This window comes from Anomalospiza imberbis, chromosome 7, assembly GCF_031753505.1.
Source record: "Anomalospiza imberbis isolate Cuckoo-Finch-1a 21T00152 chromosome 7, ASM3175350v1, whole genome shotgun sequence".
NCBI classification, from domain to species: domain Eukaryota; kingdom Metazoa; phylum Chordata; class Aves; order Passeriformes; family Viduidae; genus Anomalospiza; species Anomalospiza imberbis.
In genome coordinates this window covers 35702975-35722361 of record NC_089687.1, presented here as the reverse complement: position 1 = coordinate 35722361, position 19387 = coordinate 35702975, and the positions used below count along the sequence as shown (strand labels likewise).

Here is a 19387-nt window from a genome sequence, read left to right as displayed (position 1 = left end):
GTCTGCTCCTTTTTGCTCTTGGGCTGCTGGGAAAATCACTTGCCTTTGGATTTCCCTCCCCAGCCTGCTTATTGGTTGTTATTGCACAGTTATCATCCTGGAGAGAAAAGGGGGGAGAATATATATATATATATATATATATATATATATATATGTATAAACCAGTACACAAGAGGTCTTGGGCTATGCTGAATTTTTAGGAGCCTTTCTTGGTTCTTTATAAATAAGGCTTCATTTGCATGGAAGCATTTCCTAAAATGCTGGTTTATAGGAAATTTTCAGCTTTACAGGTAAAAAAAAAGTTTGAAAACAAATTTAATGTTAATTTCTCACTGTTATTGTAGATTATTCCAGGAATAACACCGATTATGGGGTTTAAGTCAGGTTTAGAAATTAAGGAGGAAAACATAAACCCTGCAGATGCAGTGAAGGGGATCCCCTGCTATAAAAACTTGCTTTCCATGTAAAAAGGAAAAATTTATTGTTGGCCATTGTTTTTGGGGTTTTTTTTTTTCTTCACACATTTGTCACTGGGAGAAGGTTTTAACTAAAATGAGGAGCCAAGAAATGTGTCCTGGGTCTGCCTGTCCTGTGAGGTGCTAGGACAGACAACCTGTAGGAAAGCACCCACATCCAGACTCCAACACCAGAAATTTGGCCGTTATATCTGTGAACAGAACTGGGAATTACGGCTGGTTGCTGTGATGTTTCCAAACGGAACGCAGCCCACCAGAGAGCCAGGAGGTGCCGCTGCCCGTGGTGCTTTCTGCTCCTGCCAGTGGTGCTGCTGAGCAAGGAAAACCCTCTGCAACATAAAAAAAAATTAAAATATTCTGAGGAGTCAGGAGTTTGATGAATAGAAAATCCAATGCAATGGCAAAGGAGTCTTTTTTTTTTTGTAATTATTAATTTTACTCCACATTTTGACATATAAGCATGTCTTTTCCTGTGCCAGAGTATTGTTCTGAAAAATATATTCTTGTATAAAGCCTTAATCCCCAGAACATTTTGTATTCAGCTAAACCCTGCTTTTGCCTTTTACAGGTTCTTAACCAGCGTGACCTACTCTCTTCCATTTGCTCTGATGGCTGCCTGGGTGCTGTTTATAGCTGATTTTGTTAAAACACTTGTTCAGGAGAAAGATCTGAGGCTTTATGAGGTACGGGGAAACTTTCTGGGGCGTGCAGAATTATAAACAGATTTTCCTTATTCGTGGTTGGTGTGTCTGATGTTCAATATTAAATGGAGCAAAACAAGCATTAAGGAAAATATTCCAGATATCTATTGTTTGACCTGCAGTGTGTGAATTATGCCATTATAACCAAGCTCAAAGCCATGGAAATGCAGGGTGTTTGCCCTTCAAGTGGAGGGAATGTTGCTTTGCAATGCTGAACACAGGAAACATGGGCACCTCACAAAATTACAGGGTTTCTGAAGATTTAAAGCTTTCTAAAAATTGACTTTGAGTCATACCTACTGGGGACAAAGGCATGAAAAGTGACTTATTTCCTATCCTTGAAGTTATTATACTTAATATTTCAGAAGGTGCTACATATTACATCAGCTCCTCTGAAATGAAGTTTTTCATTCAGGTTGCCTGTTGGAAAAGAAATGACATTGAGACATTGGGAATTTATTAAATTAACTCAGGTTTTCAGTGTGATCACTGTCAACAGAGATGAACAGCAAAGAACTTTTGTCAAACTAAGCTTCAGCAAGCAACAAAAGCTTTGAGCAGATTTGTTTTTTATCCAACACCATGGAAACAAATACTGATTCTCCAAAAACACTTCCAAGAAAGGACACTCTGACCTATGATGAGATGGAAAATGACTGAACCCCAGTGTGTACTCCCTGGCAGCCCCCTACTCTAATTTAGGCAACCATTTTCACTGTCTCCAAGGACCAGGGCATCACTAATCTTTTTAACTGTGTAATAATTCACAAGAAGATACCACCACCTATAGTCCCTTCTGGATTTATCAATACAAATTTACAGTTTTATGCAAGTATGGGGAATTAATCATCAGCTAATATAAATTAATATTTCTTCCCCCTAACCATAGTAATGTAGCTGTTATTTTTTGTCTTGGGGCTGTGTGAGAAAGGTCTGATTTCAAAGACATTTGAGAGCCTTTAGTCTTAAGCCACTGTATCAATTACCATTATAAAAAAAAAAAATAACCAAAAGGCTTTAGAAAACTTACAAATCTAAGGCCAGAAGCTGCTTTGGACCCTGTGGGCCATGATATTTGATCCTTGCAGGTCTTGCCTGGGCTGTTCTTTTCCAACAGACTGCTTTGCAAACCTTGGGCATTCCTGAAATGGGAGTGCGTGGTTTGTCCCTGGATAGAATGAGCATGGTCTGGTTGCAGGCCCTGTCCAGAAGCTGGAAAAAGAAATCATTCAATATCAGCATAAAGATCTCTTCATTTCTCTCAAATGCCACTGGTGATTGGTTTTTTTATCTTCTCTCTGCAGTACATGAAGATGATGGGTGTCAATGCCAGCAGCCATTTCATCGCCTGGTTCATCGAGTGTGCCATCTTCCTCCTGATTACTGTCACCTTCCTCATTGTTGTTCTGAAAGTGGGTGAGATCCTTCCCAAAACAGACACAGCACTCCTGTTCCTGTACCTGATGGACTACAGCCTGTCCATCATAGCCATGAGCTACTTCATCAGTGTTTTCTTCAACAACACCAACATCGCGGCCTTGGTGGGCAGCCTCGTGTACATCCTCACCTTCTTCCCCTTCATCGTGCTGCTCGTCATCGAGAACCACCTGAGCTTCTCTGTCAAGAGCCTCCTGGTGAGTTCTGCTTCTCCATATTCCCAGGGGCTGTGTGGAGGCAGGGACCTCACTACACTCCGGTACACTCTTATTGTACCTCGTGTCCCAGACACAAGGGAGTTGGGTGCCTTTCTGAATTCCATCAGTGGGTGGTGACAGGCACGGTAGGAGAGCTGGCCATGGCCCTGTTGAGGGACACCTGGAATTAGCTGTGTCCCCTGACTGAAGGCACTCCTTGTGGAATGGTAGTGGGTTCCTACCTGCCGGCTGAATCACAGTAGTTTGAGCTATGTACTTTCCCCTTTGGAGTTTCAAAGGAAAATGGGCTGCTTTCACCCACTCTGAAAGAGCAGGCTGTCTCAGTGAGGGGTTTGGGTAACAGGGCTGGCTCTATTCATTGCTGCCTCAGATCATCCTCTGGCTTCCTGTGTCTCAAATTCCTACACATGGGAGTAGATGTCAAGCCTTGTTTCTTACCAAGGGCCAGAGTAGGTAGGCATTTGGTTCCAGAAGCCAGACTTGTCACCAAATTCAGGAAATGACATCTATTAGTGCAAGTGGTAAAATAATTAACTATATGGCTCCCTGAGGTAATTCTCAAGCACTGCTGTATTTCAAAAGCCTAAAATAAAGCCCTGTATGAGGGAGGAAGCTGTGTCATGGGTATGGAAGCAAAAGAAAGTCAAGCCCTAAGGAGACATTTCAGCCTGTCACCAGGTAACACTTCCCATCACAGTCCAGGTCCAGTGCTCCTTGTGACTGCTGGGGAAAAAACAAGCCCAACACTTATTTTTCTGGCTATTGGAATAACCCAGTGAGATACCTGATTGGTTGACTCTTGTGACTTCTCTTTGAGACTAATTCAAATGTTTCTTGTTTTCAATTTTGTTTATTCCGCAGAGTCTGTTGTCTCCAACCGCCTTCAGTTATGCAAGTCAATACATTGCTCGCTACGAGGCACAGGGCATAGGTGAGTTTATGGCTGGCAAAGCCAGGCTTTGAGCTCTCCTGGGGGTGGTATTTCACTGGCTGAGATGGGTTCTGGTTGTATTTCTCAATTCCTCTCTGCAGGACTGCAGTGGGACAACATGTACAAGTCCCCAATGATTGGAGATAACACTTCCTTTGGCTGGATGTGCTGGCTCATTCTGATAGACTCCTTCATTTACTTCATCCTGGGGTGGTACATAAGGAATGTTTTCCCAGGTAAGGATGCAAAGCATTGAGGGTGGTGCCTTAGCATCTCTTTTGGAGAACAGTGAACACAGAGCTGGCTGAGGCAGTGAGACAGTGCACACACTTTGTCCCAGACCAAAGGGAGCATGACTTTGTGGGTGTCTGAGCCTATTAATGGCACTGAGAGAGAGCAGAGCAAGGGAGAATTAGGGTTTCTCAGCCTATCACATGGGTAGGTGGTCTCCTGAAGAAGCTGAAGCCAAGGACACAGGAGGGTGTGACTGCAGTCTGGTGGGTGAGAGTGGAGCGTGTTAGACTGCATTTGTCAGCTGAGTGATTTTGAGCTGTGTTACTTATATCATTTGGTTTCAAAAAGTAATTCCTGCCTTGGGCAAGAGCCAGTACATTTGTCTTTTGCTTTTCTTCCCCACCTAATGAAGCAGTCCACTGGCATACGGAAGTGTACCCAGTGGAAAATGTAAAGCTCTCCTGCCCTCCAGCTATGGAGTTACTCAGAATAACAAATTAGTGAGTGCTTCCTATTGTGCCAATCAGAAAAAATCTTTAACAAGACCTGGTAGTGCATGAGCACATCAAGAAATCTCTGTGAAGTTAATTTTTGCTATTTTGAGTGCACCCCAACGGTGGCACTTCCTGAGGAACAGATAGCTGAACGAGACTCCTGTTCCTGCAGGTAGATATGGCATGGCTGCTCCCTGGTACTTCCCACTGCTTCCATCTTACTGGATTCAATACAACAGCTACCTGCCCTTCTGGAATGAGAAACAAAGAGGCCTGCTCTTCTCCAAGCTGATGTTAAGGAAAGAAGTCACCCTCCCCAACAAGATATGTATGTGGATACTAGAAGGCAATAATAACTTATATTTTGGGTAAACAAAGCCAAATTTGTAAAGGGGCACCATAGTCAGAAAACACCACTGATTGTTATTTTGAAGCACAGGAAGAATTGAAAGCTGGTACTCACATGAATGGAGATCTGGCCCTTAAATTATATTTGTTCTTCCTATTTGTTGTGGAGAGTCAGTACTGATTTTCACACTCATATTCGTGTGTGTTGTAGCTGGGCAGTCACCTTCCATGCCTGTCTCTCTGTGTAGAAATACACTTTTGTTTGGGCATGCAAATACAGGTCTCCACTTGGCAAAGGGCACGTGTGCTTCTTTGCTTATCTCTTTAAATATTTAGCCAGTAAAATATTGAGATCACATAGGAAAGCTTCTGGTTCCACCTAACTGAAAATAACTCTGTAGTTTTGCTTCATGTCCTCTAATTTTCTGTGCTTGTTTAGTATAAATAAACTTAGGTGCTCTGAAACACCTAAATATGAGACCTTTTCAGAAGTGATTAATGCCTGTTGTCAGGAGTTATTAGAAGCTCCAGAAGTAAAAAGGTAAAATCCCAGAGAGTTCAAAATGATACAGATCCAGTGACATGTTCTCAATATTCCTGGCTGAAAGACACTTGCCTTTGCTGTATTTTGGTTTCTTCTGAGATGAGAAAAGTAGCACAACACCTGCTGCACTGTAGTAACTGTGCCTGACCCTTCTCTGTGGTGTCAAAGGTGCCCCCCACCCTCACGTGGAACCGGAGCCCACCGACCTCACCTTGGGAGTCTCCCTCCACGGCATAACAAAGGTTTATGGATCCAAAGCTGCAGTGGACAACCTCAGCCTCAACTTTTATGAAGGGAATATCACTTCCCTGCTGGGACACAATGGAGCTGGGAAAACTACAACCATGTGTGTATCCTTTAAAGCAGCTCTTTTTTATCCTGTGCGGTGTGGTTGGGTGAGCAAGAGGGCAAGTGGGGCTGTGCAGCAGTGGAGGACTGAGGAAGGTGCTTCACTAGGCCAAATCCCTCATGTAGTTTCATCTTGCTCATGGATGACACCTCAGGACTTCCTTCATCTGTTAGAATTCTTTAGGTTCTAAAAGGTCCCTTTCTGCTTAGGAACAGGCTTTTTAATCTGCTGAGATATCTGGGATACACAGCACAGCAGCTGTTCAGGTGTTCTGTTCCTTGGCCTGGGGTTAGGTTGTTCTGGAAGCTGTGGGGAGCTCATGCACACACCGAAGCTGAAGTGATTCTAGCAAGAAAACTTAATAAAGATACATTTCAGCTGTACAGACTCATGTCTTGGCTGGGCTCGAATGGCAGGGGATTAATGCATTGGCCTTTCAGCCTTGCTGTTTATAAATTATTATTTGACTTGTTAGATAACAGCACTAAAACAGACCTGTAGAACTTGATTTCTCCACTGATATATATATATATATGCATATCTCTGAAAGGAACATTAAGCTGATAAATAGAAGCCTCAGAAGAGCCAAAATCAGTAAGACAGATGTGTGCTTCACCTCAGCTTATTATCAATTCACCTCATATTCTGTTTGCAAAGTGTAGCAAAGGTGATATGCAGAAAAGTATAAAACCTGCCTGAAACTTAGCACAGGCTTCAAATCCTGAGTAAGGCCACAAGTTACTGCTTTTAAATGATGGTTTAAAAGTCCCAGGAGAGAGGAAAAACTCTGTGGAGGTGAAGGGCGGTCTGAGATGCATCTTCTCCCTTTAGTCCCTGCAGGACAGCACCAAAAATGAGCTGTAATGTGCAAGCAGTTTTTCTGAGCAGAGGGAGTTTGACAAAGCTCCTGCTTGGTGGGTGATTATTTGCTTGAAGAAGATGAAAGTGCTGCCCACTGTGAGGTGTCTCATGGAGAAGTCCTCTCCCATTTCTCATGAATAATGGCAGTGACATCAGGTCTCCATGCTCTGCTGTGGTTAGTCAGACAAAGAGGTGGTTCTCAGTCTCAGCTGTGGCTACAATATGAGGCTGTGTGGGCACTGCAGGCAAACTAGAGAATAAGGAGTGACTGCATTCTGTGAATTCCCAGTAATTAAACTGGAAGTTAAAGGCATTCCTGAGTGTGTGGGGATATGCAGTGGTCTGACCTGGGGGAGAGAGGCTGCAGCAGGTAGAAGTAGAGGTGAGGAGTAGCCAGGGCGAGCTTGGAGCTTGCCCCTGCAATCCCAGAGAGGGGAACAAGGATGTCCATGATGTTAATTGGCCTCTGCCGTGCCAGAGCATGGCTGGGTAGCAGGACACACAGTGGGCAGTGGTGTCTAGCTGGAAGGAGTGGGATGGGGATACAAGGAAATCTTGGAAGTGGTGACAGCTGCAAGGCCACATGAAAAAAATTACCCATGGCTTCCTCCTTTTTCTAACTTGCCCTTTCTATTTATTTTTCCTTCAGATCTATTTTGACTGGGTTGTTCCCTACGTCGTCAGGCACGATCTTTGTGTATGGCAAAGACATCAGGACTGACCAGGAGGTGATCAGGAAGAACATGGGGGTGTGCATGCAGCACGACGTGCTCTTCAACTACCTCACCACCAAGGAACACCTGCTGCTGTATGGCTACATCAAAGTCCCTCACTGCAGCAAACAAGAGCTCTACCAAGAAGTGAAGAGGTATAAAATTAGCAGGGCAGGAGAAGGGGAGAGAGAGGGCTGTCAAAATAGTTGTGTGGTGGTGCCAGTGCCCCTGCAAAGCTCAGAATCGTGGATTGGAGGTCGTGTTGCAGCTCCAGCTTAGGGTTCAAATGGTGCCTTGCTCTGACTAGAGGAATATATTGATACCTATACTGTAAGAAAACAATATCTCTTCTCCAAGGGGTTTACAGGCTGCTGTGGCAATTATTTGGAGATGAATTTATAGGCCTAAGGGTCTACTCCTTGCTGCTTTACAGTTTACCCTGGGAAGAGATTTAATCAACCAGTCAGAAAGATGATGTTGGCTTTATTGGTTCTGTGGAGAAATGAAGCAACCAGAACATCCCAGGGAGTTTGGATCTTGGTGTCTCAGTTGATGGGGTTGAGCCTTTAACCTTGACTTGTCAGATGAAAACTTTGAAAGCATCCTCAGAAATGTTTTAGATGAAAATCCCGATGACTGAGCTGCAGGGTGAATCTACACTGACCGCTCAGCAGAGCAGTCCATACTTGAGCAGGTTTTCATTTCCAGATACGGTTTTTTCAGGTACTTTCAAATTCCCTGCTGGGAAAAGATGCTTAAAGGACAACTTTTGGGGGTTGTTTTCCCTCTGTTTTCCAGGACTTTGAAGGAGACTGGGCTGTACAGCCATCGTCACAAGCTGGCTGGCACCCTGTCCGGGGGAATGAAGAGAAAGTTATCCATAGCAATTGCTCTCCTGGGGGGATCCAGGGTGGTGATTCTGGATGAACCAACCACGGGGGTGGATCCGTGCTCCCGGAGGAGTATTTGGGAAATCATCTCCAAGAATAAGAAAGGTACTGTGATGAGAGGAGATGTTGCCCAGAGACAAAGGTGATTTGTGTCACTTTACAAGGACAGTACCAGTGGCTTTGAATTGTGGGTTTTGGAGGCCAGAGAGAAAAAAATTTGGGAGACTGGGATTTTGTAATTCTGGAGGGTGCATCCTGGTTGGTTTCTGTAAATTCACAGTGCCATTTAAAAAATAACTTCACCATAAAACACAGCTTCCAATACTGTAAAATTTGTCTCTCTTGTTGCCTTTCATCCAATTTCACTAATAATTACCAAAAAATGCAGTTGATTTTCACCTGATACTCTGTGTTCCCTCATTCAGGGAGTCTTTCACCTGTCTCACTGTTGAGATAAAGACAGATCTGACCAGAATGTGATAAAATAAAATTGCTATAAACATTCATTGTATTGGTTTAACAATGTGGACTTACTTGCCGTGGCTTGATCCAGAGCAAGGGGAAGCTCTGGAAACCCTGCAATGATATTGATGATATCATTGTGTAGGGGAATACAGAAGTTTTTGAGGAAGAAAAGAAAATAAGCCAAATGCTTCTAAAATTCAGTTTTGCCATAAAACCAGGTGTTCATTCTGTGGTGACTGTGTTTTCCAGGCAGAACCATCATTCTCTCCACACATCACCTGGACGAAGCAGAAGTTCTGAGTGACCGGATTGCCTTCCTAGAGCATGGAGGGCTCAAATGTTGTGGCTCACCTTTCTACCTCAAGGAAACCTTTGGGGATGGCTACCACCTGACCCTTACCAAAAAGAAGGTTTGTGTCTGAGCTGGTCCTAGGGCTCCTGGCAGCTCTGTCTCCAAGGGAGTCATCAGGGCTGGTTGAGGGATGTATGGGCAGGAGCTGGATGATCTCTATGGCCTTGTGAAAACAGGAATGTCAGGGCTCTGCTTTGTTGAAAAAGAACAGGGTCTACTTGAAGGTTAAAGGCAAGGATGCAGAATGTGAACTCGGGTGTTCAGAGAAATAAAGCAGATGGAAAGAGCCCATCCATAGTGTCTGGCATGGGGCAAAGTGTTCTGCTTGCAAGGAGGGGGGAACTCTGCCCTTGCTAGCATGTATTAGAATGCTGTTGGTAGCCCCAGCACACAGGTACCATGAGAGACAAGCCCCTCTTCCAGACTGCTGGCATTGGAGACAAAGAAAATGAAAAAAGACCCATGAGCATGCCCCATTTTTCATGGGAAAAAGAGTGAGTTTGTGCTGGCAGCCACATTAAGCTCTCTGGTGGCCAGGCCAGAGAGCTCTGTTGTACTACAAACCTCTAGCACTGCAAAGTGGTTGATTCAGCCCGACCTGGTGAGGTTTTGGATGGACCACGATGGGACTCTGTGACACATTCCTTTTTCAAGGGCCAGAAACCCACTTTCATCTGCTTTTGATATTTACCCTGACATGCTGGATAGCTGGACTGAGATCACCAGTTATGCTCTGGGAGAAGATCTGGGCTACATCCTGCCGGAGGAAGGTTGACCTTGCCACCTTTTCTGTGACCACAGAATGTTTTCCTCCTTTTTCAGAACATGATAGAGGAATGTGACACCACAGCAGTGACCTCCTTGATCCAGTCCTATCTCCCAGAGGCTTATCTCAAGGAGGATATTGGTGGAGAGCTGGTGTATGTGCTTCCCCCCTTCAAGTCCACGGTGTCAGGGGCCTACCAGGCCCTTCTCAGAGCCCTGGACACCAGCTTGAATGATCTCCACCTGGGCTGCTACGGGATTTCCAACACAACTGTGGAAGAGGTACAAGCTCAGGAGCTGCTGGATTTGCTGAAATGTCATGGAGATTAATTTCACAGCACATTGTGACTCTGCTCTCTGGGCACGTTAGGAATTACATGAGGGTTTCAGGCAGGGAGGAAGGGGTTACACTTAGGTGCACATGAGTGTGTAGATGCATCTATAAATCCATACATATACTAATGCACTGTCTCACCTTGCTGACAGCCTTTTGATGTTTTACCCAGAAAATGAGGCACTGGAGTTAGACTAAGGAGAGACTAACACAGGCACCTCTCTGCCCATGGGAAATCACTGGTCAAATAAACACATTTAATTGCATCAGAAATAAAAAGTAAATGATGAGCAGCGATGACCCATATCTTGCTGAAGGGAGGGAGGGAGATTGTTACCTTCCTGCTCAGAATTTCTTGCTTTCTTTTAAGGTGTTTTCCTAAGGCATCAAGAATCAGTTGTACATCATATTCCACGTGCAGTTGTACATCATGACCCATGTGCCGTGACTGCACACTTCCAGCACGGAGGCAGTGGGTTTGTCAGGAGCTCGAGGGTTAATATCCCAGGGAAACAGGTTTGAGTTTCCGCTGCTGCAGCAGAACAGAGAGAGGAGGTGAAAAGGAGTTGGATAACAAGTTTATATGGAAAAAAAGTTAATTTCTCTCATGGAGCACAAAGGGAATAGAAAGAGGATTATAGTACTTAACTGCTGCACCAACTACAGCTACAAAGCAGGAGAGTGGATTCTGGTAATTGTTTTGGTAAATGGAGTCATTTGGCCAAATTTTCCTTTATATTTTCTTGCTCCATAGGTGTTCCTCAATCTGACAAGAGAGCTAGTGAAGGACCAGCAAGAAGATCCTGCGCTGCCCCATCAGCTGCCTGGAGTCAGCGGTCACACTGGTGGTGACGAAATGTCTCTGAGCACAGACACCTTCACAGAAAGAGACGGTACTCAATCACCTACAGGGTTTATTCCAGATTTACTGCAGATGCAAACACTGACAGATGGACTGATTTGAGCTCCCTGTCTTCTTTCTTTGTTGAAAACCACATTTCACCCAGCCAGGAATCACAAACCCTATAAATCACTGGAAATACAGCACTCATCAGTCCTTTAGATCCCCTGCTTTGGAATAGTCTGAATCACGGGATAAATTACTTAAGGGGTTTGGTTTGCATCTGCCTTCCTTTAAATTGATCCTGGTTGTAATCTAATCAAATGCAGCAGTGGGTGAAAAAGTAAATGTGTACCTCTGAAAGTAATTGCCGTAATACATGTAGAGGATTATTTCCCCATAACTAGTAGAACTGGAAAGAAACTTCATGGAAATCCCTTAGTCTGTTGGAAAAGCAGCACAGCTCTGAGCTGGGTCCTCCTTGATGCTTTTTGCTGTGCCCCAGACATTGCAGTTTGGTAAAGAAGCCCAGGGGAGTGGGGTAAATTCAGAAGAGAGCCAAGCTACACTGGGGGTTTGAGACCTCCTAAAGGTGGCCCAACCCAAAAATGAGACATACCTAGATGCAAGGCTTTCTTGGGTTAGAAACACTGTTTTGTACTTATAAATATACTGTTTATAGTCAGGAAGGCATCCAAGGGACAACACAGAGGTATTTTTGTACTTCTCAAAGCTGACCTGCACTGTAAATGTTACTGTAAACAGTCACTCCTGTAAAAAAGTGTTTTGTTTCACCCTTAAAAAAGGCTGAAAAGGATTTGCTTCATGGTGTATTATACAGGTTAATATTTCATAAAGAAGAATAGCTGGCACAGGATTTGGCTCTGCTTTTAGTATACCACAAAACCTGTCCATGCAAGAGGCCCAGTGGCTTGTGCTTGTTTTCTTATTTTAGGATTAATTCTGTTATTTATTTTTCTGAGGACTTGCTTTTTAAATTATGAAAAATTTCAGCTTGCAAATCTGAAAGAAAAATAAGTTTCCCCTGTAAGTTGCAGCTGGGTAGGTAGGATGTAGATAACCTATTTCATCTGGAAGCCTGTGTTCCTCTTGCAAGGTCTCACACTGAAGGTCACTACATGTACACATTTGAAATTTAACAAAATACTGGTGTTACTGAGCTTATGACTGGAGTCCTGTCCCATGTCTGGTCCTGTGTTTGCTCCACCTTAGTAGTTTGGATTTGCCATCTTGTAAATGTGTGCAGGAAGCAAAATACAGTCCCAGAGTGCTCTATAACCATCATTGCATAAATGCTGAGCATGACCAATTGCTGTCCTTTGTGCCCAGACCAGCTCCTGATCAGGTCCAAGAGCCTGCGGGGTTTGCCGCTGCTGCTGAAGAGAACCTCAGCCCTGTTCATCAAGAGGTTCCACCACACCCGCCGGGACGTCCGCGGCTTCATCGCCCAGGTCATCCTCCCCGTGCTCTTCGTGATGGCTGCCATGGGCCTGGGCACACTGAGGACCAAGGAGACCGAGTACCCCGAGCTGCTGCTGTCCCCCTCCCTGTATGGCACAGCCGACCAGGCAGACTTCTTTGGGTGAGTGCTGCTCCTCGGGACCCCAACTCCCCTTGGTTCTGGTGCCTTGTCAAGGCTGACCTAGAATAGAGGCTGGACAGAGTTAAAGAATAAAGCAGGGATTTAGTAAAAGGATCTCCTCAATGGCTCCACCTTGGGCAGCACAAGAGCCCAGCCAGGGCTGCACCCAAGATGAACCAAAATGGTCACAAAATGGACAACTGTCACGGGGTCTCTCACTTTTATAAGTTCTGGTTCATTTGCATATTGGAGTTAATTGTGCAATTACAGCTTTAGGTTATGAAGTCCCACTCTCCTTGTTTTTCTCTCTTCATTCTGCCACTGTTTATGCTCTTGGGCCTGAGATTTGGATTGGTTGTCCTTGGTCCCCAGCTAGAGAAGGAATTGTTTTGTCTATCTGCTCTGTGAAGAGAACTTACTATCCCTTAATATGAAGCTCAGAAGTGCACACAAAAGCAGTACAGAATCTGAAAAGTATAAAAGCTAAAAGCTGAGGCATCAGTTCATAACCCTTCAGGGTTATTTCTGAGCACAGCCAGTGTCCTACACATAGGACATGTAGTTAAGTTGTGCAGACAACACAGAGAAGCCCTGTTTCCAAGGGATCTCTGAGGAGATGGCTTGGCTCGGACCAGAAAGCTTCAGAAAAACAACCTCTCTGTTGGATTTAACTATGAAATGTCTGAGGAATGTTCTTGGTGTTTCCCATTGGAGTCCTTCAGCCCCATAGCAGCCATAGGAATTTTCTTAATGTATACATATATGCTCTTCCCCCAGTGTGAAATGAGGTACTCACATCAGTTGACTCCAACATTGCAATTCTGGGATCAAATTCTATCCATCTTGTGAGCATTTCCCTCCTCTCTGCTAGCACAGGATGTGCTTTCCTGGCCAGGCCATGCTGGTCCAAGGCACACAGGCAATTGGAAGAGCATGTGCTTTTCCAGGGTCGTTAGGATGCCACCACTGAATTATTTAATTCTCCTTAAAAATCCTGTTACCAAAACAACTGTAATTGGTGTCATTTGATTTTCATGTTGTGAACCTCTTTCTTTCTCCAGTAATTCTCAGCTCTAAGTCAGAAATACAAAGTTTAGCTCTAAGGTCATCTGCTCTAGATGTTCTTCCCAGGATTCCTCATACCTTTCCACTTCAGTCCTGCTAGATGGGGGAATGAGCCAGAGCTGCATGTCTGAGTCCTCTCTTCCTAATGTTCCCTGCTTTTCCTTTTGGATCATTGCCGGAGAGCGGGGGCAGAACCAAGGACAATCTTCTTGAATGGTCAAAACCAAGTGGATGTCACGGATGAGAGACCTGATTGAGACAGGGCTGCAAGCAGTGCCTGGAAATTGCAGTAGATTTTTCTCCCCATAAAGAGAAACTAGATTGTCCAAAAGTGTCTTGCTTGGATCTAGAGGCAGCAGATCTCTGGAGTAGCTGAGGTGATGAGGGCTCCTTTTAAACCTGTGTGGTTATCCTCACGTGCCGCGTGTCCTTCAGCGCTGCTTCCACAAATACTCAATTATTCAACGTCTTAAATCCTCTTTCATTCAAACACAGTTTTCCTCTGCACAGTGGTAGTGGAAATTCTTTGAACCTTCTCCTGTTTTCTGTTTTTCTTTGTTGATTCTTAGGAATTTTAATGAAACCACAGCTGCTTTAGTTTCTTCGATGCTGGCTTTCCCTGGGACGGATAACACGTGCATGAACGAAAGCAATTCGTAAGTAGTTCTTGGGTTTTTTTTCCACCTAAACTCCAAACCTGCAAGAGAATTGGCATGACACTATTAGCCATTAGACCTTAATAACCATCTTTGATCATGGGCAGAATTCTCATGCATTGGACTCCTGCATTATTAGGAGTGATAAGGAAGCAGCTTTGGTGGTGGCAGGATGCCAGGATGAAAATGAGCAATTCTCCTCTCTGGGAAGTGGTCCTTGCCGCCCCAGTAATTCCAATTATAACGTGAGCCCACACAGCAAGTCCTCAGCACGGTGTTTGTTACCTCTATCTGGAAGCTGTGCCATGAGGCCTGGTTTGTTTTGGGCTTTGCAGATAAATTCTCAGGATTGTAAAGTCCTGGGCAGACCTGAATGCTCATGCAGGCAAATATTTACCCTGGGTGTTTGCAGTGACTGCCCAGGCAATACAGCCTGTCACAGGAATGCCCAGGGATTGCCACAACAATAGCCCTCATTTCTGGGCAGGTTTCAGATGCTTTTGGCCTCTGAATGCCAATTCCTTGCGCAGTCTGCTGTAGGAATGAAGTGGTGCCTGGATTCCATCTGATAGCTGAGCGAATCCAGGCACAGGGAGCAGCAGGGAGGGCTTTCTGCCAAGGGGCACAGGAAGCAGCAGGAGGCTGGGGATTCCCTGAACCACCCAGAGCTGACAAGAAGCTCTGCTTTTCTGCTGGAGCTGCCCAACTGCCAGCCTTGCTGTCATTAAACATGACAGCAATTAGCTTCGTTTGCACACCTGAGCCCAGAGAGCCTCAGAGGAAAATGTGTTCCTTTTCAGGCAGTGTTTAACAGAGGACATGCTTGGCCAGTGGATTACCAGTGGAAACCAGAGAACTAAGTATTCTGCCTGCAACTGCACAGATGGCATCCAGGTAATCTGAATAAACCCAAAATTGAGGGACCTTGGGGGATAACTGGAGGCCTTGTTTGTTGGGAGTGGTTTTATGGGCTGGCATGATTCTAGGGGGGACTCAGCATTCCAAGTCCTCCTGTCTCTCTTTGGCCTTGTTGAATTTGCACACTGGATAACCACTGTCTGCACCAGTTTGGGGACAGGAAAGGAAACAGCATCCTCAGAAGATTCACACCCTAACATCCCTGCCTTGCTCCCCATCGTGGGAAAAGGTTTAATGGTGTTTTTGAGTGTTATATGATTGTCCCTTTTGACAGAGGTGATCATGTGTTCAAGAGGAAGATTTCTTCTCATACAAGCACTACATAAAATCACAGCTACTTTTGCTGCTTGCTCTTCAGAGTTTAAATTTATACAAAGTCTAGATCTGCTCCTTGTTCTAAATATTAATGATTAATAATGCTAATTATTTGCATTACAGTGGTACCTACAGAGCCAGATATGGGTGCTGCTGGGATCTGCCTGCACATGGGGAAAAGGCAGGTTCTGCCCTAAGGGTGTTGCTGTTTTACAGTTCAGTTTGGGGCTGAGCTCTCCTCCCTCCAGTGCTGCTCACCTGTCCTCAGCTTTTTGCCACAGCAAATAAACTCATGGCACAATGTGATGCCTTTTAACACAAAGGAATGTACTTAGCTGAACATTTCTAGTCGTTCTTTAAAATGAAGCTATTTTGAGCAGTTTTCTGGACATACACTTAATTTCACATCATTAAAAGTATTGGCATAATTTCTCCAGCAAGTTGGGATAATGTTCAAAGCTGATTCTCACCTCTAGCAGGCACAGGCAGGTGTTCCTCAGCATGGAGGAAGCTATTTTGTGTATTCAGATGAACAGATGCACAATGGGGGAGTCCAGGGCTTTTGTTATGGATGAGCTGAAGGAAGAAGCCAACATGCTGTCTGGGAGGACACTTCAACCTCATGAAACACTGATGTGACTTTGGCCCTCAGCATGTTAAATTATGTATTCAGGACTAATTCAAGGTTTCTCTGAAGTCCAGGAAAACATTTCCAGTGACTGACAGTAAAGCAGAAATGTAGAGTGTAGCTGCTGAGAAATGGAAGATGAGAGTTTGAGGCCACCACAGAGTGTTCTGCTCTGTGAGTTGTTTTGCCCTCTGCAGTTGCCTGTGCAGTCACTCTGCTAAGTAGGATCAGCCTTAATTCAGCCAAAATCTTCCTACATAGCATGAAGCACATTTCAAGGTCCCACTGATGCCAGGAGAACTGAAGGGCAGCTGTAAGCAGAGGTTGTTTTTAAGCATGTCCCTGGATGTGTTGGGGACCGTGTGCAGGGATGTGTGCTGTGTGTCTGTGCACCCTGGCTTGGGAAGGAGCAGCCTCTGCAGGAATGAGGCTCAGCAGCACACTGCTGCCATGGCAAGCTCTCGATCTTGTCCTACTGTGGTAGTTTTTAATTAAAACACAAACACTGAAGTTTTTCTTCGTTTGTCTCCCCTCAGATGTGTCCACAGACAAATTACACTCCCCCTCACAGAAGGACCTTCTCCACACGGACACTTTACAACCTGACGGGGCACAATGTGGAGACCTACATCCTGGCAACCACCAAAGACTTCCTGCAGAAACGGTACGGCACAAACCCCCTCCCTCTCTGCTGAATGGCACTGGGAGCAAGGCAGGACATCCCACACCTGCCACATCCCCTCTGCCTGAAGAGGTGGCAGTGCAGAAGGGGTTTAGAATCTGGTGAAAGGAGCTGAAGTGTCCTGCAATCACGGATAAAAGATAAAGGCTCGTGCAAGCGCTCTGCTTGATATAGCAGATCACAGCCTGGGGATAACGTGTCAATCACCTGGCACGTTGGGGCTGGATCTGCAGACAAGCCTTTGTCTGACTCAGATCTTTAAAAAGAGGAAAATCTGACACAGCCTGTCATGAAGTAAACCCTGGGGAGAGATTTTCCTACAGATTTGACTCTCTGAAGAGTCTCAGTGTGTGCTTCACTTGGAGGAGAGCATCCATTCCAGTGAGAGCAGAGTCTGAGCATTTCCTTGTGCTGTGGGGTGGGTCTGGGCTCTGCCAGGCAGCTGCACAGCTGGGCTTGGGGCAGAGGTCACCTGCCACTAAGGCTGGCAGGAAATGTGTCCATCTGCCACTGATAAACTGCTCATCTCCTGGGTCAGAAGCAGCATATCACCCCAGAGTGGCAGACACACAACTCAGGAGTCCACTGGGCTCCAGGATCTTCCTCAAAGGGAGCCTTTCAGCAGTTTTGTGACAAGGTTGCCAAGCTTCTGAGTTTTTTTTCCCCCAAAGAAAGGCTCCCAGGGAAGAGGTGGCTTGGCCCCACGCTGGGATAAGCTCTCTGAAGTCAGGCTGGAATTGCCTGGGGGGCGGTGGCACGTTGGCATGGCCCATCCAAGGGAATCAGAGCTTTGGGATGAGGGCAGCAATGCGTTTCCCTCTGGTTTTCACTCAGGTATGGTGGCTGGAGCTTCGGGCTGCCTTTGACAGCAGATCTGCAGTTTGACATCAGGCCAGTGCCCCCCAACAGAACACTGACTAAGGTAACCAACCTCCACCTGCTCATCCTGGCATGAGAAGTGTGGGACTCGGGAGAAACTATGTCAAGTTCATGGATATTCCAAAAAAGAAAGCAAAACCCTCTGAAATCTGCAGCTTGGAATGACAAAGATGACTTGCAGTTCATTTTCTTTTCTCTCCCCATTCTTCTTTATTGGTCTCACTTCTCTTGCTAGCAGGAGGCAATTTTTCTGCTGTCATAATTTCATTATACAGAGGTGAAAAGATCAATTAGTAGCACCTTTATCTGATGAGGGGATGTATGTACCATAACAAGGACTGGCTGGTGCATTCTGATATGCCCATTTCTCTGGTTCAGCTCAGTGAAAATGTTGTAAAGCACCAGGGCTAAAATGTGAGGTAGTTTGCACAAGTGAAACAGGACAAACCAACACGTTGTCAGTAATAACTCCCAGATTGTTTCAATTTCTCAATTGTGTGCAGGTGTGGTACAATCCTGAGGGTTATCACAGCCTCCCGGCCTATCTCAACAGCTTGAACAACTTCATTCTTCGAGCCAACTTGCCAAAAAATGAGACTTCCAGATATGGTAAGGGTCCCTTTACACGAGCAGATAACTTTGGAGGGATATCCTGGTTCTGCTGAAATCAATGACAACACTTACCTTGACTTCAATGAGGCCTTTTCTTTATTCACTGTTCTGCAATTCCTTTCAAAACAGAATTGAAAAGCATGAATAAATCACAAAGTTCATTTGTCTTAGTCAGAGGCTCAGGGGAGCTGGACAGGGAGGACCCCAGCTCCTACGTAAAATGCTTCACCCGAGAAATGCCAGCGGTTGCTGATTGATTTATTGCCTCTCATGTGGCACTGCAAGGCCTGGATCTTGATAGGTGCCCATTAGTTATGCAGAGAAAAGCTCCTCTAGGTCATCTCCAGGGCTGGGTTAGATTAGGAAATTTGAATATGTCACCCTTCTGCTGAGAGCAGCCCAGCGTGTGCGGGCATTTGTGTGTCTGTGTTTGAGTTAGAGTGGGAAGGGCAAGATTAAATGAGAAACATAATTTTCAGCTGTGTTTTTCCTCTGACACCTGACATACACAGATCCAAGGAGTGCTGATGGCCCATTTGGGGTCCTCATAGCTTCTCCTCCATAACACACTGCAGCAACCCAAATTCCTGCTGGTAAACCAGGGCACCTTGCCTTTCCCTTTGCAGTTTAGCCCCTTTCAAAGTGCAATGCGGGCACAAACCTGTGTCTGCCTCCAGAGAGGGCCAGGGTGCAGAGACAAGAGAGAGATTTATCTTGAGAAATCTTACACAGAAATGTTTGGCTCTGCTCTGCCAAGAGCAGCAATTGTGTGCAGAAACACAAAAACCCTGCTGATTGACTTTCTTGGACCAGCAGTGCCCTTCCAGCCATGTCCTGGCCAGGCCCTGCTCACCTCAGAGGGCTGCTGTCCCTGGTGACACAGGGACAGGTGGCGGTGTCTCTTGGCTCACAGGACATGTCTGAACTGAGCTATAATGGAACCAGGCACCTGGCCTGAAGCTTTGAGTGTGACACCCTGAATTCCAGCAGCAGCAGCAGATGCTGATCACAACTGGCCCCGGCGTGCGTTGCTTCCCAGCTCACTCCACTGCAATGAGACTCCCCTCCCAGCCAGC

At 45.4% G+C, this 19387-nt stretch overlaps 1 protein-coding gene across 1 annotated transcript in view; it reads left to right on the top strand.

The window, feature by feature from the left end:
- Window positions 1-19387, top strand: part of ABCA12 (ATP binding cassette subfamily A member 12) — an 87090-nt gene that overhangs the window by 48922 nt on the left and 18781 nt on the right. The window contains exons 25-41 of the mRNA XM_068196540.1: window positions 1045-1159; window positions 2482-2811; window positions 3694-3763; window positions 3865-3999; window positions 4664-4819; window positions 5552-5729; window positions 7243-7461; window positions 8105-8301; window positions 8911-9071; window positions 9836-10060; window positions 10867-11005; window positions 12304-12556; window positions 14191-14277; window positions 15078-15171; window positions 16675-16802; window positions 17655-17742; window positions 18203-18308. Coding sequence (XP_068052641.1) covers window positions 1045-1159; window positions 2482-2811; window positions 3694-3763; window positions 3865-3999; window positions 4664-4819; window positions 5552-5729; window positions 7243-7461; window positions 8105-8301; window positions 8911-9071; window positions 9836-10060; window positions 10867-11005; window positions 12304-12556; window positions 14191-14277; window positions 15078-15171; window positions 16675-16802; window positions 17655-17742; window positions 18203-18308 — 2681 coding nt within the window. The remainder of the gene's footprint in view (window positions 1-1044; window positions 1160-2481; window positions 2812-3693; window positions 3764-3864; window positions 4000-4663; window positions 4820-5551; window positions 5730-7242; window positions 7462-8104; window positions 8302-8910; window positions 9072-9835; window positions 10061-10866; window positions 11006-12303; window positions 12557-14190; window positions 14278-15077; window positions 15172-16674; window positions 16803-17654; window positions 17743-18202; window positions 18309-19387) is intronic.